The 21,364-nt window shown below is 47.0% G+C and overlaps 1 protein-coding gene across 1 annotated transcript in view; it reads left to right on the top strand.

Annotated features, from left to right (window-relative positions):
• Positions 1–21,364, top strand: part of FBXO47 (F-box protein 47) — a 1,324,472-nt gene that overhangs the window by 381,424 nt on the left and 921,684 nt on the right. The window contains exon 3 of the mRNA XM_086919858.1: positions 5,294–5,370. Within this exon, the coding sequence (XP_086775984.1) occupies positions 5,294–5,370 (77 nt within the window). The remainder of the gene's footprint in view (positions 1–5,293; positions 5,371–21,364) is intronic.

The raw sequence follows: 21,364 nt of genomic DNA, 5'->3' as shown, positions 1-21,364 counted from the left end.
AAGGCGCTTAGGAAGGGGAGGAGGATTATTTGTCAAATATCCACGTTTTAAGCTGCTTTCTGAACGCTAGGTGGTTCTGGGTGAGGCGAAGGTAAGCGGGGAGTGAGTTCCATGTTTTAGCAGCCAGGTATGAAAAGGATCTGCCTCCCATGGTGGTCTTGTTGATGCGAGGTATAGTGGCGAGGGCTTGGCTGGAAGAACGTAGTTGGCGGGAGGGGGTGTAGAAGGACAGTCGAGAGTTGAGGCAATCTGGTCCGATGTCGTAGAGTGATTTGTGTGCGTGGGTAAGCAGTCGGAAAGTGATTCTCTTATTGACGGGTAGCCAGTGGAGGTCTTTAAGGTGACCAGAGATGTGTTTGTTGCGTGGGATGTCTAATATGAGTCTGGCTGAGGCGTTTTGGATTCGTTGGAGTTTCTTCTGGAGTTTAGCGGTGGTACCTGCGTAGAGGGTGTTTCCGTAGTCCAGTCGGCTCGTGACCAGAGCATGGGTGACTGTTTTCCTTGTTTCGGAGGGGATCCAGCGAAATGTTTTTCTGAGCATGCGAAGAATGTTGAAGCAGGAAGAGGATACGGCGCTGACTTGTCTGTTCATTGAGAGTGAAGAATCCAGGATGACGCCTAGGTTCCGTGCGTGGTCTGTCGGGATGGGTGCTTTTCCGAGGGCTTCCGGCCACCAGGAGTCGTCCCAAGCAGAGGGGGATGTGCCTAAGATGAGGACTTCTGTTTTGTCTGAGTTCAGTTTCAGACGGCTTTGTTTCATCCATTCGGCGACTTCTTTCATTCCTTCGTGTAGGTTAGTTTTGGCGGTGCTGGGGTCATTGGTGAGAGAAAGGATCAATTGAGTGTCGTCCGCGTAAGAGATGATGTTGAGGTTGTGTTGGCGTGCGATGGCCGCGAGGGGGCTCATGTATACGTTGAAGAGGGTGGGACTGAGTGAGGATCCTTGAGATACGCCGCAGATGATTTCAGAGGCTTCGGACTTGAATGGAGGAAGGCGGACTCTCTGGGTTCTTCCGGTGAGGAACGAGGTGATCCATTCAAGTGCTTTTCCTTGGATTCCGATGTTATTGAGGCGTTGTAGAAGGGTGCTGTGGCAGACTGTATCGAATGCTGCAGAGAGGTCGAGGAGGATGAGGGCGACTGTGTCTCCGTTGTCCAGTAGGGTTCGAATGTCGTCTGTTGCCGCGATGAGGGCGGTCTCAGTGCTGTGTTTTGCTCGGAAGCCAGATTGTGAGGGGTCGAGGGATTTGTTGGCTTCGAGGAAGGCGGCGAGCTGGTTGTTGACGGCTTTCTCGATGACTTTGGCCGGGAATGGAAGGAGCGAAATGGGGCGGTAATTTTTAAGTTCGGTGGGGTCCGCTGTTGGTTTCTTCAGAAGGGCGGTGAGTTCAGCGTGTTTCCAGTCTTCTGGGAAGGTAGCGGAGTTGAAGGAGCAGTTGATGACGTCTCGGAGGTGCGGTGCTATGACGGAGTCTGCTTTGTTGAAGATGTGGTGAGGGCATGGGTCTGTGGGGGATCCTGAGTGGATGGAATTCATCAGGCGGATGGTGTCCTCAGTGGAGATTGCGTTCCAGGCGTTAAGGGTGTTCACGGGGGGAAGATGGTCAGCAGATGGTGGGGTGGGTTGGTTTCCGGGTTGGTTGTCAAAGCTGTTGTGGATGTCTGCAATCTTGTTGTGGAAAAAAGAGGCTAGGGAGTCGCAGAGGGTTTGAGAGGGGGTGATGTCGTTGGAATTGGCCGAGGGATTGGAAAATTCCTTGACGATGTTGAAAAGTTCCTTGCTGTTGTGGGCGTTGTTGTCAAGTCGATCCTTGAATGCTGTTTTCTTGGCTTTTCGGATCAGTTGGTGGTGAGTGCGGGTGGCGCTTTTGAAGGCGTCCTTAGTACTGGTGGTTGGGTCTTTTTTCCAGGCCTTTTCAAGGGAACGGCAGAGTTTCTTGGACTTCTTGAGATCATCGTTGAACCATGAGGCTTTTTTGCTGCCAGGTTTACTTTGACGTTTTTTCAGTGGAGCTAAGGTGTCGGCGGTGTTGGATAACCATAGGGTGAGGTTGGCGGCGGCTTCGTTAGCGTTAGAAGAGAGGGCTGGGGTGTTTTGAAGGAGCGATGCGGAGATTTGGTCCGTGGTGATTTTGTTCCAGTTTCTTTGCATGGTAGGTTGGAGGTGGATGTTGGGTTTTGGTTTGTTGTAGGTGAAATGAACGCAGCTGTGGTCAGTCCAGAGGAGCTCCGTAGTGTGGCTGAAGGAGACATGATTGCTGGAGGTGAAGATGGGGTCGAGAGTGTGACCTGCGATGTGGGTGGGGGAAGTGACTAGTTGTTTGAGTCCGAGGTTGGCGAGGTTGTCCAAGAGGGTGGTGGTGTTGCGGTCGTGGCTCTTTTCAAGGTGAAAGTTGAGGTCTCCCAAAAGGATGTAGTCTTTGGAGGGGAGCGCGTGTGAGGTGATGAAGTCTGTGATGTCTTCACTGAATTTTGCGCGGGGTCCTGGTGGTCTGTAGAGGAGGGTGCCTCTAAGTGTGGTCTTGGGGTCGATGTGGATCTGGAAGTGGAGGTGTTCGGAGTTGGCGAGGTTGGCGTCAGAGCTGGTAGAGATGCGGATTGATTTCTTATGGACGATCGCGATTCCTCCTCCTGTGTGGCTGGTACGGTCTTTGCGAGTGATCTTATAGTCTTCAGGGATGGCAATGGTGATGTCGGTTGCGGAGGAAGCATTCATCCATGTTTCTGTCAGGAAGGCGATGTCCGGAGAAATGGTGTCTAGTAGATTCCAAAGGTCAATGGCATGTCTGTGGACGGATCGGGTGTTGAGAAGGATGCATTGAAGGTGATTGGGGTCGGGGATCTGTGCTGTGGGCGTAGCGGAGATGTTGACAGTGCCGCTGAATTTGCAGGTGACGCAGGAGAAAGGTCCATGGGTTTGTCCAGGGGCGGCTTGGACGCAGTTGGGAGCGCGGCCGGGGTTAAGGGCTAGGAGGGAGGCGGCATCGTAGGTGATGCGAGAGGGCTGGGCGGCGCGAGGGGCAGGGGGTCTGGCGCTGGGCGCGGTCCAGGCGCGGACGGGCGTAGACGGGCTTACCTTTGGCGCACCTTCGGCGCGGATTGGGCGCGGACGCTGCGGGTGGACGCTGCGCGCGGGAAGCGCTGTCTTATATCAGAGAGTTGAGTGTGCTGAGAGTTCCTCTCTTTCTAGAAACAACCATAGTTCCGATTTCTCCCGAACGTCCTGTCTCAGGAAGTGCCTTTGGAGAGTTCTGCTCTTCATCTTCTGATGAATGACTACTTTTACACGTTACTCCTTAAGGTCCCTGAGATTATTGCCAATACTTGCTGCAGTCCTGTCCCTAAAACAATTGTTGTTTCTGGGGCACTTGGGTCAGAAAAATTTGATTTGCTGGTAAATGATTGATTCAGTCAACGGAAAAAAATATCTCATTGGACTACCCTCAACAGAAATCGGTCGGATCTTCTCAGCAAAGACTCCCAGAGATAGGCATAGGACACTTGTGTTTGGCATTATGAAATCCTTCATTAATCGAAGGATTTTATAATGCCAAACACAAGTGTCCTATGCCTATCTCTGGGAGTCTTTGCTGAGAAGATCCGACCGATTTCTGTTGAGGGTAGTCCAATGAGATATTTTTTCCGTTGACTGAATCAATCATTTACCAGCAAATCAAATTTTTCTGACCCAAGTGCCCCAGAAACAACAATTGTTTTAGGGACAGGACTTCGGGGGATGAATCTGTAAGGAGGGCTGTCTTATATCACCTTCAAAAAATGCCTTTAAAGGAAAACACACTGAATATTTTCCAAAATCTAAAGCAAAGAACTGAGTACTTTTTCAAAGATTTATTCACAGAAACAACAGAGGAAAATGGTGTAATCATCCCCTCCATCTTTATTAACTGCTTTGTCAAATATTGTTAGCCACATTTTCATTGAGTAACACACCTAAGATAGCAAAATCCTCTTTGACGCTGGTCCTGTTATTGATAAAACTGTGGCCACTTCAAAAGTGTCAATATATGCCTTTCATTCAAGCACTCAACTACCAGTAGATGTTGACAATCATTGTGTTGGTCCCAGAGTTGTCTACCACAGGATCATTAAAATCCTAATCCTCGATCATTGATAACACAAACCTCTTTGATGACCTCACTGCTAACGGAATTACCATTGAGAGATTACAGAAACAGCACTGAAACATACCACTTGAGGGGTGAAGTAAAACTCATTGCCCCCGATCGAGCACAATCAATTAATTATACAGGCCACAAGATATCCACCCTCCTTTCTTGTTATACGTCTCCTAGCAAGATGTCTTTATAACCCTCAAATCGGGTTTGGGCGACGGAAGATGAAGAGAAGAGTAATGTAAGTGAGGTCTGTAACCTACCCAACAATCTAGGCCAACTGTAAGTCTGCTATCTGCCAGAAGAGCAAGAACAGAAACAAGAGATGGAAGGATCATGAAGGTGACCAACAGCCTACACATTCCCATGATGAAATACTGTACTTCCAAGACCTACTTATGGGACTGACGTCTGCTGACTTTCTACTATCTTTCCATGGGCTGCTGAGTTTTTCTGCTCACTTTTCAGCACATCACTGTTGCCAACATCCCTATCCCTTCACAGTGACATTTAGCTAATATCGACCTCCACCAGCAGGACACAATCCAGCACAGCCTTGTAGAAGGGAGTCTGGTGCTGCTCAACATACCAAAGGGGAAAAATAGGAAACAGACCTGCCAAAGGAGGAGCTGCTAGATGAGTGGTGTAATTAGATATAAAAATTGCTGTTGCTAATATCTGGCCTTTTATGTCTCCATTGCCTGTCTATATCTAAACACTCTGATTCTTATTTAGAGCTTTGTGGATTGGACACGGCATCCTAAATGTGATGGCTATCCTGCACACTTGCCTGCAAATGGATTATAGCCTGTAATACAGATGACGGGATATCAGCCATATTTGTGATGGAGTAGCCCATTCGCTAAACTCTAAACAAAGCCCTCATTTTGTCTACATAAGACTATTTCCCATTTATTCTCACTACGATGTACAGAATTCGGCACAAAATTTGCCCATTTTCATTAATCGATTCACAAAATGAGGAACTAAAAAAATGTCTTGAATATTAAAATGCTATATGTGCGATATAGTGGCTATTTTTACAATATGCTAATCTTGAATCACAGCATTTATATGCTCACTTAATGAAAAGATATATGCTTCTTATATCTTTTCTTACCTGTGCTGGGTGCATGACTGGCTTTCTTTTTTGCCAGCAGGTTTACTGTTTAAGAGATGTACTTTGTTGCTGCCCACGAAGGAGAGGTTGAAGTATATTCACAAGATACTGTCAGAGGTAAGAAGCCCACTTAAAAGTTTTAATAAATAAAAGTCATGCTCTTCAGACAGAAAATACTATCCATGATATCTAAAGGTTGGTGACAATTATTAGCACAAACATGTCTTACGTGTCCTTCTTTGATAAAAAAAAAACCTCTGTAGCTACTTACTTGTGAAAGAGATTTAGGCAGTCAAATATCACAATTCCAGTTGATTTGTCAGAATTTTATACATATTCTCCTGTTTTAAATGCAATATCGAGCAATTGGCCAATGTAACATCACTTATAGGCTGCAAAATATTACTGTCTTAAGCCGTTCTCCAGGCCTACTGAAGAAAGACATATTTTAAAGAAGTGCACCTGGATCCCCGCAAGTAGGCCGTATTGTTCAGTCCTTATGACTTCAATGGAGATTCCCCTGAGAGAGAACTGGGATTACAGGTACGGAACCATTCTTTTTCACCCACCAATAGGGGCTGTGACTGTGGTTTCCTCTTGTGTTGGTTACTGTCTTGAGCTATCATGGCCTCTTCTCTGTATAGTTTCTCATAGTATATCTTGGGATTTGTGTTCACATAACCCTAGGTAGGGCCTTTAACCTCAAGAATACTATAGAAGGCTCATTGTGGTAGAATCAGTTGTGCTAGTAACATGCCTGGCCTCTCCCACTCCTTGTATTGCATTGCACTGCATACCTGCTGAGGGACGAAACCTCCCTGTTTTCTTCCTCACAAAATTTCAGTGTGTGTTCCTCCAGATATCACTCCGTCACAACAGTGATGGATATCCAGTCTGCCGAAATATAAATCCCATAGTATATAATGGGATTTATATTACGGCGAACAAGCTATCCGTCACCGTTGTGATGGAGTAACCCGTCTGCCAAGATCTATCAGGCCCTAATTCCTCAATGTAAATGAGTCTCATGTGTTTAATAAGAATGAGTCTCTTGTCTGCACCTGTTTGCAAGAGCCAATGGGTGCAGGATTCAGAGAAGGACACAGGATTTAGCAGAGAAGCCAGAGCCAGAATTTCAAGTGCAACTAAGCAAAGCAGTACGGAAGAACCAGAGGTGAGGTACTTGCATATTAGCTGATACTGTCTATGCTATCAGGATCATTGATGTCCTTTTCCCTTGGGCTCAAACTGGTGCTTGGATCTAGATCCTTTATAAGGGGGAATTCACAGTTGCAGGGCTGAAGCTGCTGAAGATGTTGAGATTTGCTGTGCAGGGACTACTTTCAGATTGCCAGAGTTCTTGGAAGTAAAACAGAAGAGCTCTAGGATACGCTTACTGGAAACTTCATAAATACATGCTGCATCTTCTGTTTGGGCATGGCTATTTACCCTGAGCTGTGTACATGATAGTGACCACAAGACTCATGGGACTTTTAGCATAGTCCACGGATTGTGGCATGCGGTGTGATACATTGGAAGTGTAGGGGGCTTAATAATAAACATGTCCAGTGATTCCAGATCAACAGAACTGGTGGGTAGTCTTTGGAAAAAAACAGACGTCCGGGTTCGTTGGACAGTCAGGATATTGTCTTATTTTAGTATAGGACTAATGGGCATCACCATTACAAACTAAGGTAATTTATCAATGATTGAGGGGCATATTTACCATGGAGAAGGCAAAAATTACACACTTATTGCAGGGCAAAGAACATACATTCATATAATTGTTTGTTATAGGAAAATTACGTGTATGTTATTAGGTAAAATATATACGGGGAAGTGAACGGTTCCAAAAGAGTTGATTCAGTTATCTGAAGCCAATCTTATGCATTTACTTACAACAATCAGACAAATTTTAAACAAGTTTTTTGATTAAAAACGTTTTTTGATTAAAAACATATCACCACATATGTTTGGTAACAGTATACAAATTTTATTACACATTGCAAAATATAAAAACACATTAAAAATATTAAACAATGAACATGATCATCACAATGTTGTTAAATAAAAAGTCACAGAATCAAAAGGTCGACGCGGCGTTTCGGCTTTTTCTAGTACACCTTCATCAGGACTGATTCTAGACAATTAAAAATCATAAAACACAAAGTTACCAAACAGGTAAAAACGTCTGATACATTATTTATCTGTCCATTGTTGCTTCTCACTACCCCGATCTAGGATACTATGTTTTTTCTCATAGTCTACACACACATCTAATGAATTACACTGCACATTGTCGCTTTTATACAATTCACATGGTTTTCTTGTTGACAGATATTTTTATACTCCTCTCTCTTTTTGCCTTCCCCTTGGATATGTGTACTACTGTATAAGAGACACCCATTTACTCCATCACTAAAAGAAAGTACCTCCTATGATTAGGTGCGTACCTTGTTGATCCAAATGAATTTATTATCCACGTGGATGGAACTTCTTGATTCTATGAGGAGTCCTTTTTGGGAAATTTGGACTATTGATGCTTTGCTTATTGAGTATTCGCAAAGTTGCTCTGTCTCTTGAATAAAGACATACAGATACCAAATGAACACTCTATATGTACATGTTAATTTTCATGTTTGGGCTGCATTTAGTCAAAAAACTTATTGTTACATACTAAAGTCGTGGGTTAATTGAATTTCCACTACTTCCAGATCGGCTTTTAGAAATATATGGTAGGAGATTCTATACCCTCCTTTTATGCCTGTGGATATAAAAATACCGATATGGAGGCTCCTTTTTGATTATAATTATTCCTACCCTATTTTTGCTAATAGACAAACACATACCTTAGTAAGGCTCTATTATTGCCGTGTCTTTAGCTGCCAGGAGGAGCCACCGTTCCATGTAACAAATCGTATGGCACTGTTCTCCCTGTAGGATTAATATTAATATTGTAGGAATTATCTCCTTTTATTCTTGTCACACTCTCATTTCTTTTATTATAACTTTCTTTGTAGTAGCACTCACCGTGGGAGCCGGAGTGCTGGTTGCAAACCAAAACCTCATTCAATTGGGTAAAGGTATGTGTCACACACGATAAATGTTGCGTGATTCTCTTCTTCTGTTTAGTTGATATCTGTGGGGGTTATGTGCCAAGCGTTATAATCCTATTTTCACAAAACACGTGCGCTCTTATTTATATTTGGATCTAAATTATACAATTGAGACATATAATTTATGTTCAAATTTGAATATAAAATTGGGGCATATTGCTCTTTTAAACTCAGACCTTTCATGGGGTTTCTTTTATCTTGATTAATAACAAAATTAATGTAAGGGGCCAGCAAGGATCAGGTTGTTCAAATAGATATTCATCCTCTCTAATCTAAACCAATCTATGCTCTGGTTGTTTCGCTTACCGATATATTTGCAGTCGGCCTCCCTGCTCCTTCCTTCCTGGCAGCCCGTCCCTGTGATCACCGCACGGCGTTCTTTGGAAATGAATGAACCATGCCGTGTGGTAACTTAAATAGTAGTTGCCGGTTGATTGGGCACCCAAATCTCCTTGTTTTCATTGGGTGCTTTCAATTGGTTAGAGTTTCTCTAAATAAACGCGGTAGCTATGGCGACCGCTGACATTGCAGGCTCGTTCTGATTTGCCTATTCTCTAGTTGTCTTGAGCCTATTGAATTAGGGAAAAGAAGACGCATTACTATGGTAATGTTGTTGCTCCCTTCTATGTTTTTTATCCCGCATATTGTTGATGCATACCATAAATTTGTTGGAAATGGAATGCAAAGCGGTTTTATTATTGGAACGTTTTCCTTTTTGGCGCTTATTTATCCGCTGTTTGAGTAGCCTCTAAATTCTTTATTTTGTTACGATCGCGCCTGGGGGTTGCCATTTTAGTGGCTTACTCCCATTGGCTTAACTTTTTGTTAGGTCACACCCTATTGGTTGCGCTACAAGCGAACACGTTCCTATGGCTCTGCTGCCCTTGTTATTATATATTGTTAGATTTAACCGTGTTTAGGCTGACAGGATTACTATAATGTTTTTTTTTTAAACTTTGGACAAGTGGCTTTAAAACATCTTTCTCTTGACAACTGCTCGTAATTATATATAATTTAAAAGCCTGATGTGTCGGTCACCACTTTTTGTAGGTCGACCCCCTATTATTTCCGCATTGATGAACGCGTTCCTATGACTGCGCTACCCTTATTATAGTATGTTGTAGATCTTATGGTGTTTTGGCGAATAGGAATATACCTCGTGGGTTTCTAACCTTAGAATATTGGCTCTGGGACGTTTTGCTATTGCCCCACCCCCCTCTGATATATCTATAGGAATATACCTCGTTGGTTTTTAACCTTAGAATATTGGCTATGGGACGTGTTGCTATTGCCCCAACCCCCTCTGATATATCTATAGGGTATGAACCCGTTCCCCGGGTCATACTAGGCCGGTCTGTCAGTAAAGATATCTTTATTTTGACAGTGGTTTAATTTGCTGGCCTAATATTATGAGTTTCATGTCTGGTTCCTATGTGCTAATTTCTATTTTCTATTTATGTATACCTCCTCGTGTCAATTTATTTAGTAGGAATTTCAACGCACTCCTCGTATTAATTTATTTAGTAAGAATTATAGCGCTTATTCCTTTTTATCCTAGGTCAATTGAGAAAGCATTACTCTTATTTGTTTAGTATGTTCCATGTTACAGGCTCAGGTGGTTTCTTAGTTATTTGGGTTGTATCTTCAATTCAGAATTATTTTTTCCCAATCCTCTCTTGAATTCAAACCACATCTTACGCTATTAAAGGAAGACATGTAGAATTGTTCCCTCCTTTTCCTCTTATTGTCTAGGTTACCTCCTCTCTTAGTTCCTGTAATTTTCTCTAGCCCACACCATTTGAGATCCTCAATTTGGTGACCTGCATTTCTCCAGTGCTCAGTTAGCGGTGCCCCTAGTTTGTTTGTCCTTATAGCTGATCTGTGCTCATTCAAGCGTAATCTGATTTCTCTGGACGTTTCACCTATATAGGATTTCTGGCAAGGACATTGGATTAAATATATAATGTTTTTTGTTCTACAGTTCATGAAGCTTTTCACGTTCACAGATCTATCATTAACTGTTATAGTGTTTCCTTTGATGATACTTGAGCAGTTACTGCAACCTGAACATGGGTATGTTCCCGTTGGCATAGGGGTCTCATTGATGGTGCGCTGGCTATTTGTGCCCTTTTCTCTGTATGTGTGCACCAGGCAGTTCCTGATGGTTTTGTTTCTTCTATATGAGAAGATGGGTTTGGGGATCGGAATCTGGGTTTTATCTTTTATTAGGTGCCAGTTCCTATTTATAATGTTTTTTACTCTGTGGCTCACTTGTGAGAAATTGGTTACAAACATAATGGAATTTTGGAGATCTTGGGTCTTTTCTTTGGGTATAAACAGATTGTCCCTATTGAAATATTTGGCCCTCTTGTAAGCATGTCTGATCATTCTTTTGGGATAGCCTCTCTCTAAGAATTTCTCTCTTAGGTTTGCCGCATGCTTTTCATAGTCTAGCATTGAAGTACAATTCCCTTTGAGCCTCAAAAATTGGCCAAAGGGGATGTTGTTCTTCTGTGAGGCTGGATGGTTACTCTGGAAGTGCAACATAGTATTCCTATCTGTGGGTTTTGTGTAAAGTTCCACAGTTAGGTGGCCCTCAGTATGTTTTATAATAATGTCCAGGAATTCTACATATTGTTTATTTATATGTGAGGTGAACTTTAGATTGGAATCTCCAAGGTTTAGCCAAAGAAGAAATTCACCCAACATCACTACATCTCCTGTCCATATAAAAAAGATATCGTCTATGTACCTGCCCCATTCTGAGATGTTCTCTTAGAAAGGGGCAACAGGATTATAGATGTGATTATCCTCAAATCTAGAGACGTACAGACAGGCCAGACTGGGGGCACATGTAGCCCCCATGCTGGTCCCCTTGATTTGCCTGAATAGGTTGTCTTGAAACAGGAATATGTTATTCTTTAAGATTAATGTGATACACTCCAGAATGAAAGTTTGATGATGTTCAGTTAAATCTTGTTGGGTACCTAAAATTTCTTCCATAATGTCAATAGTACTATCCTGAGGAATGTTGGTATATAGCGCTTCGATATCCAAAGTCACTAGTACCTGTGTGTCTGGATTAAACGTAAGGCCCTCAATTTTTTGGATCATATGGGTGGTGTCTTTGATGTATGCTTTTTGTTTTTGGACTAAGGGTTGTAGGAATACTTCAACATACTTACTTAAAGGTTCTGTGAGTGACCCTATGCATGAGACTATCGGTCTCATGGGTGGATCATTAAGGTCTTTATGCACCTTGGGGAGGCCATAAAGAGCTGGGATTAGGGGATCTGAATTCATCATAAATGCATATTCTTCCTCGCATATTATGTTATCCTCTTTGGCGTGTCTGAGCATCCTTCCTATTTCTTCTTTTAAGGCCTGCCATTCCTCCCTGTTTGATTTGCTGTAATGGTCACTATTATTAAGGAGTTTGTACATTCTGTTGTTATAGTCTACGCTCTCCATCAATACAATACTTCCCCCTTTGTCCGCTGGTTTAATTGTTAGGGTTTCGTTTTTTTCTAGGAGTTCTAATGCCCTTTTCTCTTCTCTACTTAAGTTGAAAGGTGTCTAGATTTTTTGTTTAAGTAGATTTTCTACACTTTTGTCTATAGATCTTTCAAAAGCCTCTATGTCTTTGTGTACTAGACTGAGGGATGGAGTCCAAGTGGACTTATTTTTGAGGCCTGACTTGTTCTGTCTAGGATGAATATCCTTTCCTTCGAAGAATACACGAAGTCTGACTTTTCTATAAAAAATTTGTAAGTCCCTTTCTAGTGCATACTTGTCTACGGGAGAGCAAATTGCAAAACCCAGACCTTTCTCCAGCAATTTTATTTCTATTGGGGTGGGACGGTGATTGGACAAATTGATTACTGCCGCTTTATGTGCGCTATTTAGTCCCATTGTTTCTGGCTTCTGGTGCGTGGACGTTGAGGGTGTTGGGCCTGTGGGTATTGTGGTTGTTGGTTGTAATTGTTGCGGCCCCTTCCCCTCCCTCTTTGTTGGCCAAATTGCTGATTGCGATTGCCTAAAAAAGAAAGGCCTTCCTTTGCCTGTGGTTGTTTATTTTGTTCACCATTTTTAGCTTTGTCATTCATCTGTTCCCCCTCTGAATCACTGCTTGTATAAGAGGTGTCGAAGAACCTCACTTTCCTTTTGGGAAAGTTTCTAGGTTGGTTATGCCATTGTCTGCGGGGTTGGTATTGTTCTCTTGGGCGTTCGTAGAAATCCTTTTGTAAATAGGGGTACACAAATTCAGGGTTGTAGTTCTCTATGTCTTTCTTCAGTTTATTACTCTTTTTTTGGACCAGATATTCACTATAACCTGTTATGTCATTTTGTATTTCCTCTAACTTAGCTTTTGCGTCCTCTACTGCTGTACTATCTCTTAATTGACTCTCTAGTTCTTCAATCTCCCTTCGTTCGACCACTAGAAATTCATTTGCAGTCTCTATTATTAAAAGGATCCAGTCCCTACTACAACGGGTAGTCTTTGGAGCCAGGGGAGCATGACTAGAGAATTCTCAGAGATTATGGATGGGGGCTGTCACAGGGCAAATTTACGCACAGTTAAATTAGTTCTTTTTGCTAGTTCCTATGATTACTATCTCCAAGTACCGGGCACTGCACTCACTATGCTGAAAAAAAATTAAACACATAGTTTAAGACAGGAGCACTTTTCGATCATTTTTATATCTGGACTTAAGGTAAGCAACTAAGTATTTAACAATTGAATTTAAAATATGAATACATTAATATGATCATATCAAATAATCTAAAGTACTTTTTTTATAAAAGGTTTTATAAAGGGAATAATTAAACATCCACTTGGTAAGCAATTTGGGCTACAGTTAGCTTGCAAAGTATTAGAATGTTAATTACATTTTAGATAATTGAATATAATAATGTAATTACAGACCACATTTTTTTCTCTTTAATAGATTTGACTAAATAATTAAATAATAACAGTTGTCCATTTTGAAGCATGAGGTAACATACGTAGGATAAAAACAATAATTATAATATTCATAAAAACAACTGAATAACATGACAACCAATACCAATAAGAACCAGACCTTTTTGTATAAAAATAAAAGAAAATAAGAGAGAAAATAGGTATGAAGAAAAGGCGATTAGGTAAATGGTGGCATAATACAATTAAGCTAGTAAAGAAGCAATATATTTTTTAGGTTTAAAGTATTTTATTCAGCACAACACGTCAGAACAAACACATATTCAGAAATACGACACAGCAGGACGGGAAAGCCAGTACACAGTGGTGCCAATAGCAGATAGCATTCCCACAGATCGCGCCTGCACAGTAGCCCAAGTCGTGCGTTGTCTCAACGTGGCATGACATTTCGCATACAACTCCCCCTCCCAACAAAAACCCCCCCAACATCCCAGGACCCTAAGCCCCCCCCCCCCCCCACCCCTCTCCCACGTCCAGTGCACAGTCCCTAACCAAGATACACAACACGGCCACCGTCTGAAGGAGGATGAGTCCAGCAATAGATCATTGGGCAGACTCTATTGGGGTCCGAAGCCGCAGGAGGCGGAGATACTTAGGGCAGGTAAGTTCCCTAAATTCAGCTATTAATAAGGAGTGGAATGGTTGCCAAAGCTCCTGGAACTGGTCCACATCACCCGCTACTGTGAGAGACAATTTCTCCATACCTAACACATGCCACAACCTATGGAGCCATCCGGTGATAGATGGTATCGTAGCGGTGTGCCAGTGTATTAAAATGTTTTGAACTGCGGAGCCCAAAGCTATCGCTATCTGCCTGCCCCTACGGGATCTAAGGGGATACATCAGTCCATTCGGAAGTCCTAACAGGGTATAAGCTGGAAAGCGTGGCAGTTCGATTTCGAAATGTGAATCGATTTCATCTAGCACTTCCTTCCAGTAAGGTTCCAAGAGGGGACAATCCCATAGTATATGTGTGAGTGCACCCCGGTGCCTACACCCCCGCCAACATGTGTCTCCCTTGCTACGATCAAACTCGTGAACCCGTTCAGGTGTATAATACCAATAGGTAGAGACCTTAGTCAGCGTATCAGTGAGCCCCATGTGGTATGCCGAGTGCCTCGCTCTATAGGATATGTGCTCCCATTCCTTAGGGCTCAGAGTCCTCCCCAACTCCCGTTCCCAGCGCTCCCTCCCCGGGTGATAAAGGTGATTCGCCGGTGGTTGCAGCAGCTTGTATAAATCTGTAATCAGTTTGGAATCCGATGTCCGCGTCATGAGCCATTTTTCGTAGGGAAGAAAAAATCGATCCGCCATCTCTCGTACCTGCGGCTGAAGGGCCCAGTGGCGAGCCTGCATATAACGGAGTCGTTCCGTTTCTGGAAGGGAGAACTCCTGGCGGAGTTGTGTAGAGGGGATAACCCCTTCAGGGCCATATAAGTCGCATAGGGCTCTACACCCCGCCTGTTTCCATCGTGCGAACGCTCCCCTTTCCATACCCGGAGTGAAGTCCGGATTGTCCACCAGCGGAGTAAGAGGCGACGGGAACGTGGTAAGGCCGTGTGTAACGTTGGTGGCATCCCACACCCGCAGGGGTACCCTTGTGACAAAGGATGCATAGAGATTCCTGGGCCGATGGGAGCGACGTAGGAAGGGGACCTTCTGCAGGGGCCTCCCTGCCACCGCCTGGTCCTGAAAAAGCCAATGCTTATCGGATTCCCACCTACTCCACTCCACTAGATAACATAACTGTGTAGCTTGAAAGTATTTGCGAAAATCGGGTATCCCCAGGCCACCAGCCTCAGGGGCCAGCAGCGAAAGAGCTCTACGCATTCTAGGCTTCTTACCCTGCCAGACAAAACGGGAAACGTCTGCCTGCAGTTGCGAGATCCACCCGCAGGCGGTTGGAGCGGCAGAGCTCGGAAAGGGTACAGTACCTGGGGAAAGACCGTCATTTTGACAGCAGCTATCCTGCCCAACCAAGAGAATGTGCCACGGTTCCACCGGCTCAATTCTTCTCTAATCTTGGCCCCCAAGGTCTGGTAGTTGGCTGACACCATAGCCGGCAAGGTCGGGGCAATCCGGATCCCCAGATAAGGCGCCGTTCCCGACGACCAGAACATGGGAAACCTCTGCCAGATAGGTTCTAGTAGCCGGTTCGAGGGAGATGTCTAACGCCACCGATTTCCCCATGTTCATCTTGAACCCCGACACCGCGCCAAAGGAGGCCAGCTCCTCCATACACGCCGGTAGAGTCGTCCGGGGTCTATCAATAGACAGGATAACATCATCAGCGTAGAGGCTGATAACGTGCGTAAAGCCACCCATCTGGATTCCGGACACCGCCGGATTATCCCGCACTCGTTGGGCAAACGGCTCCATGTAAAGAGCAAAAAGCAGGGGTGAAAGCGGGCAACCCTGCCTGGTGCCTCGTTCAATGTCAAAAGTCTCTGAGGCGAGCCCGTTGACACGAACTACCGCCGACGGCCGATTGTAACAGTTAAGGATCATGGAGCGGAATTTCTCGCCTATGCCTGCCTTCATGAGCACCCGCTCCAAGTAGGGCCAGTGGACCCGGTCGAATGCCTTCTCCGCGTCCACCGCCAGCATCATTCGTTCTCCCGGAATCCGGGAGGCCTTCTCTAGAAGATGGACAATTCGTTTTGTGTTGTCCCTGTATACAATTTCAAATCTATATTCAGAAGAGAGATCGGCCTATATGATCCACATTGTTTCTTGTCCTTACCAGGTTTAGGGATAACCGAGATAGTAGCCCAGAGTAGATCGTCTGGGATGGCTCCAGGCTCCGCAAAGGAGTTGAAAAGACGCGTCAAAATGGGGGCCAACGTCGTGCAGAATGTTTTATAGTAAAGTGCAGTGTAGCCATCCGGACCCGGCGCTTTGCCATGTTTAAGTCTGGCAATAGCGGAAATCACCTCCTCTATCCTAATGTCTCTATCTAAATAAGTCGCCTGCGAGGGCTCCAGAGAAGGCAGTGCAACCGAGTCCAAATAAGCGGCCATTGCCGTCTGATCTGGGGGTCCCCTGTATACAGATCTTTGTAAAAGCCGCGAAAGACTGCCGCTATTTGAGCGTCCTCCGCCTCCAGTATCCCCGCTGAGCTAGAGATCTCCTTCACCAGCTGGTTCTGTCTCGCCACACGGAGCCTATTCGCTACAATCTGCCGCAACGGTCCCCTCCGGTGTAGAAGGTGTGACGCAGTCTCAAGGCTGCGTATTCCGCCCGGTCAAGGTCCAGGGCAGCCAGAAGCTTCCTTGCTTCCCTGAGCTGCCGCCAAATTCTAGGAGCCCCCGTCCTGCGATGAATCTGTTCTAGTTCCCGAACCCGATCAGTAAGTTCATCTCTCTTGGCCTGCCGCTCCTTATTGTCAGCCGAGGAGATCGCCACAAATTCCCCTCTAAGAACAGCCTTCAGTGCTGCCCACTGCGTGGCCCGGCTAGTGTCTGTATTATCATTATGGGATTGAAATTCCCGAATCGCCTTCTCAATGCGAGCCACCACCTCCGCCCTGTGCAGCAGTGTGTCACGGAGGCGCCACGTCCGGGGACGGGGAGCCGCCAGAGGCACACACAATGTGACCTCAACTGGGGCATGGTCCGAAAGGGAGATCACGCCTATCTCCGACCCCGAGGCCAGTACCCTCACCGGAGAGGTAACTAAAAGGTGGTCTAACCTTGCATACGTCTTGTGTGTGTGAGAGTAGTAGGAGTAGTCCCTATCTGCTGGGTGTAGGTGTCGCCACAAATCAAGGAGGTCTACCTCCAACTAACTGAGCCCTTCGGTCTGCGGAGAGATCCCCGACCTGCGGGGAGCGTTGTGCTGATCTGTCCAATGCGGAGTCAAAAACAATGTTGAAATCCCCTCCCAGTATGATATGCCTATCCTGGGAGGAGGTGACATCTTCGATCGCTGCCTGCAGGAAGCGGTCCTGCCGTTCATTGGGGCTATATAGGGACCCAATCGTAAATGGAAGACCACCTATCTTGAACCGATATGCCAATAGCCTACCCTTCTGTTCGGTGAATTTGTGGAGGATTTCCCCTCTAAAGTGCCGGGCCACCAATATCGCCACCCCAGCCGTCTTAGTGGTGCAAAAGGAGAAGAACTGTGAAGGGAACCTATGAGATCGGAGCCTATGTGTGTCCTGCTGCAACAAGTGCGTTTCCTGGAGGAGACAGATGTCAGCTTGGGTGTTTTCGAGGAGCGAAAGGACGGCTCGCCTCTTGACTGGATTATTCAAACCCCGAACATTCAGGGTCACAATTTACAGGTGGCATGGGGCATGAGTGAGGGTGTAGCAGAAAGCTTCGATGCCCCACGTCAGTAAGGCGAGGAGGGCAGGGGCGCCACCTGGCGCAAGGAACAACAGAGCCCTGGACAAAATGCAATGACACAAAAATGCAAACAAGGCTGAACAAACCAAGAAGCACTCCTAAGATCTGGAGAAGCACGGACCGCAATGCACAACTGACTCCCCCCTGCTCCTCGCACCAACTCTCAAGCAAAACACAAAAAATGGTGGAACTGCGCATACCACAGCCGAGCGTAAGCAAGCAAAAAAACACATACATCGCCTGGAGGACTAGGAACTACCACGTGCACTGGACGAACTCCCCTACCCACTCCCAACTCCCGGATCCACCCCGCTCACTCAACCCCCAATCCCCCTGAACCCCCTTAACAGTCCCCTCCCACCCCCAGCAACTCCCTCGACTGCGGTCCCCACCCACAACTGGGACCGGCTCAACAACCCCAACTCCACACCCACGGGCCCCTGGAAACCCTTGAAAAACCATTGTCCCAGTCCGGTCCTTGACGGACAAGCCTGCGGAAAGTCAAAGAAATGGACGTCCAGCCATTTCGCACTCCTCCGTTCCCCCCTCCCCCCCAGCCCCTCAAACCTGCATTCCAATGATAGCAATGTCGATCTCCCCCCGGAGTTCACTCAAGCTGTCAGTGCTACCTCACTTAGCATGGTAGCATCGGCCCCATCTCTTGCTGCGGTGTCCGAAGCAGCATTGACCGCAGGGGAGTCCGGCCGCGTCGAGGAAACAGAGGACCGGCGACCAGGGATTGTCTGCCATCCATCCCTTGTGACCCGGCTCCGGCGAGGTGTGTGTGTCCCATCCTCGGTAGCAGTGATTCCCAGCACTCCACAGGTATCCTGAAGGGAACGCAGCTGGTGTAAAGTTCCATTCCATCTAAAAATAAGTCGGAAAGGGTGACCCCAAGAGTACGGAGTGCCATGCTCCCGTAGAAAGTCAGTCGCAATCTTGAAAGCTTTGCGTTTCTGCAGGGTGGTCGCTGCCAGGTCCTGATAAAGTGCCACACGGTGACCCCGGAATTCCAAGGAAGGCCTCTTCCGTGCCTCCCGCAATATGCGCTCCTTCAGGGGATAGTCCGGCAAGAAGGCTAAGATGTCAGGGGGAGGCGCCGAAGCCCGGCGTTGCAGGCCCACCCTGTGCGCTCGATCGATCCTGATAGGAAAATCAGCCGATTCCCCAAACACTTCTCTGAACAGTTCCCCCAGGTACGCTGCCACGTCCTCCCCCTCTTCCCGGGAAGGAACTCCCCGGACACAAATGTTATTCCTCCTGGAGCGATTTTCAAGGTCCTCCGTGTGCGACTGTAGGTCAAGATGTTGGTCCCGGAGCCGTATGACCTCCTGTTGCAGTTGTGTGATCTCCTCATCCCTGGCATAGCCAGCTTCCTCCACTGTGGCCACCCTGTCCCCCAATCCGTCTACCTCTCTCCGAATCTCGCGGACCTCACCTGCCACTTCCTGCTTGAGCGTCTGAAAGTCTTCCCGTAAGGAACTAAACAAGGACTAGAGGAAGGATCTTGTGACTGGAGGCTCCCCTCCTCCTGCTCCCTGGGAACCACCTGGGTGGGTGGGGGACGGCTGACCTCTGTCCTGCCTCAACGTGCTCCTATTCAGCATCTCCAGCAATGTACGGTCTCCTTTCCTGGTCCCTCTGTTCTGCGTCATGGTGCCTGTCGAGGCGCCCCTCCAGCCGGCCTGCCGGGTCAGCCCCAGGCGCGGTCCACCAACACTGCTCCACCAATGGACTATGGGGCAGACCCCTTCGCCAACAGGCGATATCCGTGAAATGACCAGCGGGTCGTCCTGTCTGGGGATTAGCTGCCCACCAGGGTCTCTGGGTCGACCAACGTGGCGCTGCCTCCTGCTCTCCCACCACTGCCACTGCAAGCGTGCGCTCACTTCCCCAAGCGCTCCGGGGAGATTCCCCTCAATCTGGGTTTATGCCAGCCTCCCAGCAGCAATGCAGGGGTGTGCGCGATACTGCCGGACCAGCTACTGCCTCAGCACCCAGGCAATGCAAGGGGAGGCGCTCCGGGTGCTCCAAGGCTCCAAGGCCGGTTGCCACCAGGCGTCACCAATGCTAGAGTCGTCCCGAAGGAAGGACTGGCACCAGAGCCCCACCGACGGTCAGACCTGCCGTCGACCAGCCATTCCAGGATCCAGTCGCCGCTCTCCCGCAGCTCCAGGCGGTTCAGGCCGCAGCCGCGGCCTCGCGTGGGTAGCTTCCCATGCTGGCGTCACCCAGCTTCGCTCCACAGAAGCCTCCGCCGACGCAGAAGGGCCGCAACACCCCCCAATGGCCTCCGCAGGCGGGGTGAAAAGATCGCCGCTACGCGGCGTAGATGGGGTCCGGGGAGTAGGCCAAAGCCACGGCCTTGCTTAGCGCGGAGCCCCAGGTCCGATACCTCCGTCCGCCAGCCACTGCCACTGCCGGTCCAGCCTCCTAAGCAGCGCCGGGCAAGGAATCCGGTCTGGGGGCAAAATCTTCAGCTCCGCCACTCTCTCCAGCTCCACTCCCGGTGTCCGGCGGCGCGGCCGGGCCCCAGAGCGTAGGCCCAAGCCGCGGCCTCGCGTAGTGTCCGGAGCCGGCCTCGATGCTTCTGCCACTCGGTTCCCGGCGTCGGCCGCTCAGACCACCGCGATGTGCTGCGGTGCCGGCCGTGGACTTCCGGGGCCAGGTGGTCGGGTGGGTGTCCCAGGGTGATCACCGGGGCCGAGGACCGACCCCGGGCAGAGTCCGCTTCTCCTCCGGGCAATGCCACAGGCCTCTCCCGCTCCCGGCAGCACTGCCGAGTCCGGGGCCTGACAAGCACCCTGAAGGCCGGGACTCCTCGCAGCCGCTACTCCGTGGCTCCCCACACCGCTCCGCGAAGCACAGCGTCCCGGGGGAGGATCAGCGCGTGCACTGCAGGGTAAGGGTCTCGGGTCGGAGGAGCTCACTTCAGGCGCGACCACTCAGCCCGCCATCTTGGCCACGCCCCCAAGCAATATATTTTTTAACTGATAAAATTCAAGAGCACCAACATTTATTTAGTGCTAAACAAACAATACCCTATCCTGTGGGCAAGAAAATGTAAGCAACAGTAAATATCCAGTAATTAAGGTAGTTTGACTACTTCCAGTTCTCTGATAAATTCTTAATTATTATATGCCAGTGAGAGGGTAAATAATTTGGTTTGTATTATCTTTCCTGATTAGAGTTAGTTCTTGAAACTTAAGGACCTTTCATATTGAAGGATATCCATCAATGAGAGCCGAACTTTATATTTGTCAGACGAAGTCTTCCTCGGAATCTGATGTGATGATAAAAGGGCCCACCTCTTGATACCTCCAATTCTGATTGTAATTATTACACAGAATATTGAAGTGATCAAGCGGGGGGAAAAGGGGAGTTGGGAAGGGAACAGCTGGGAGGGAGATCTGAAAAGGAAAAAGTTAGACACACACTAATACCTATTTACTTATATTTCAGTAAATTTTCCTTAATGCAAGCAGCAATCTAAGCATGGAGTTTTCATGTAAAACTACATTCACTTCACACAATTCTGTGGAATAATATCGCAATTAAACCTCTTGCAATTTGACCTTTTATACTAATTATGCTCCAAATGCTTGATATTTCTTTGCACATAAAACATCTGTACTTTTCTGATAAAACTCTCTCAGAAAAAA

This window comes from Lissotriton vulgaris, chromosome 5 (assembly GCF_964263255.1).
Source record: "Lissotriton vulgaris chromosome 5, aLisVul1.2, whole genome shotgun sequence".
Taxonomy (NCBI): domain Eukaryota; kingdom Metazoa; phylum Chordata; class Amphibia; order Caudata; family Salamandridae; genus Lissotriton; species Lissotriton vulgaris.
Note: the sequence above shows the minus strand (reverse complement) of the source record. Positions and strands in the feature narration are given on the sequence as shown.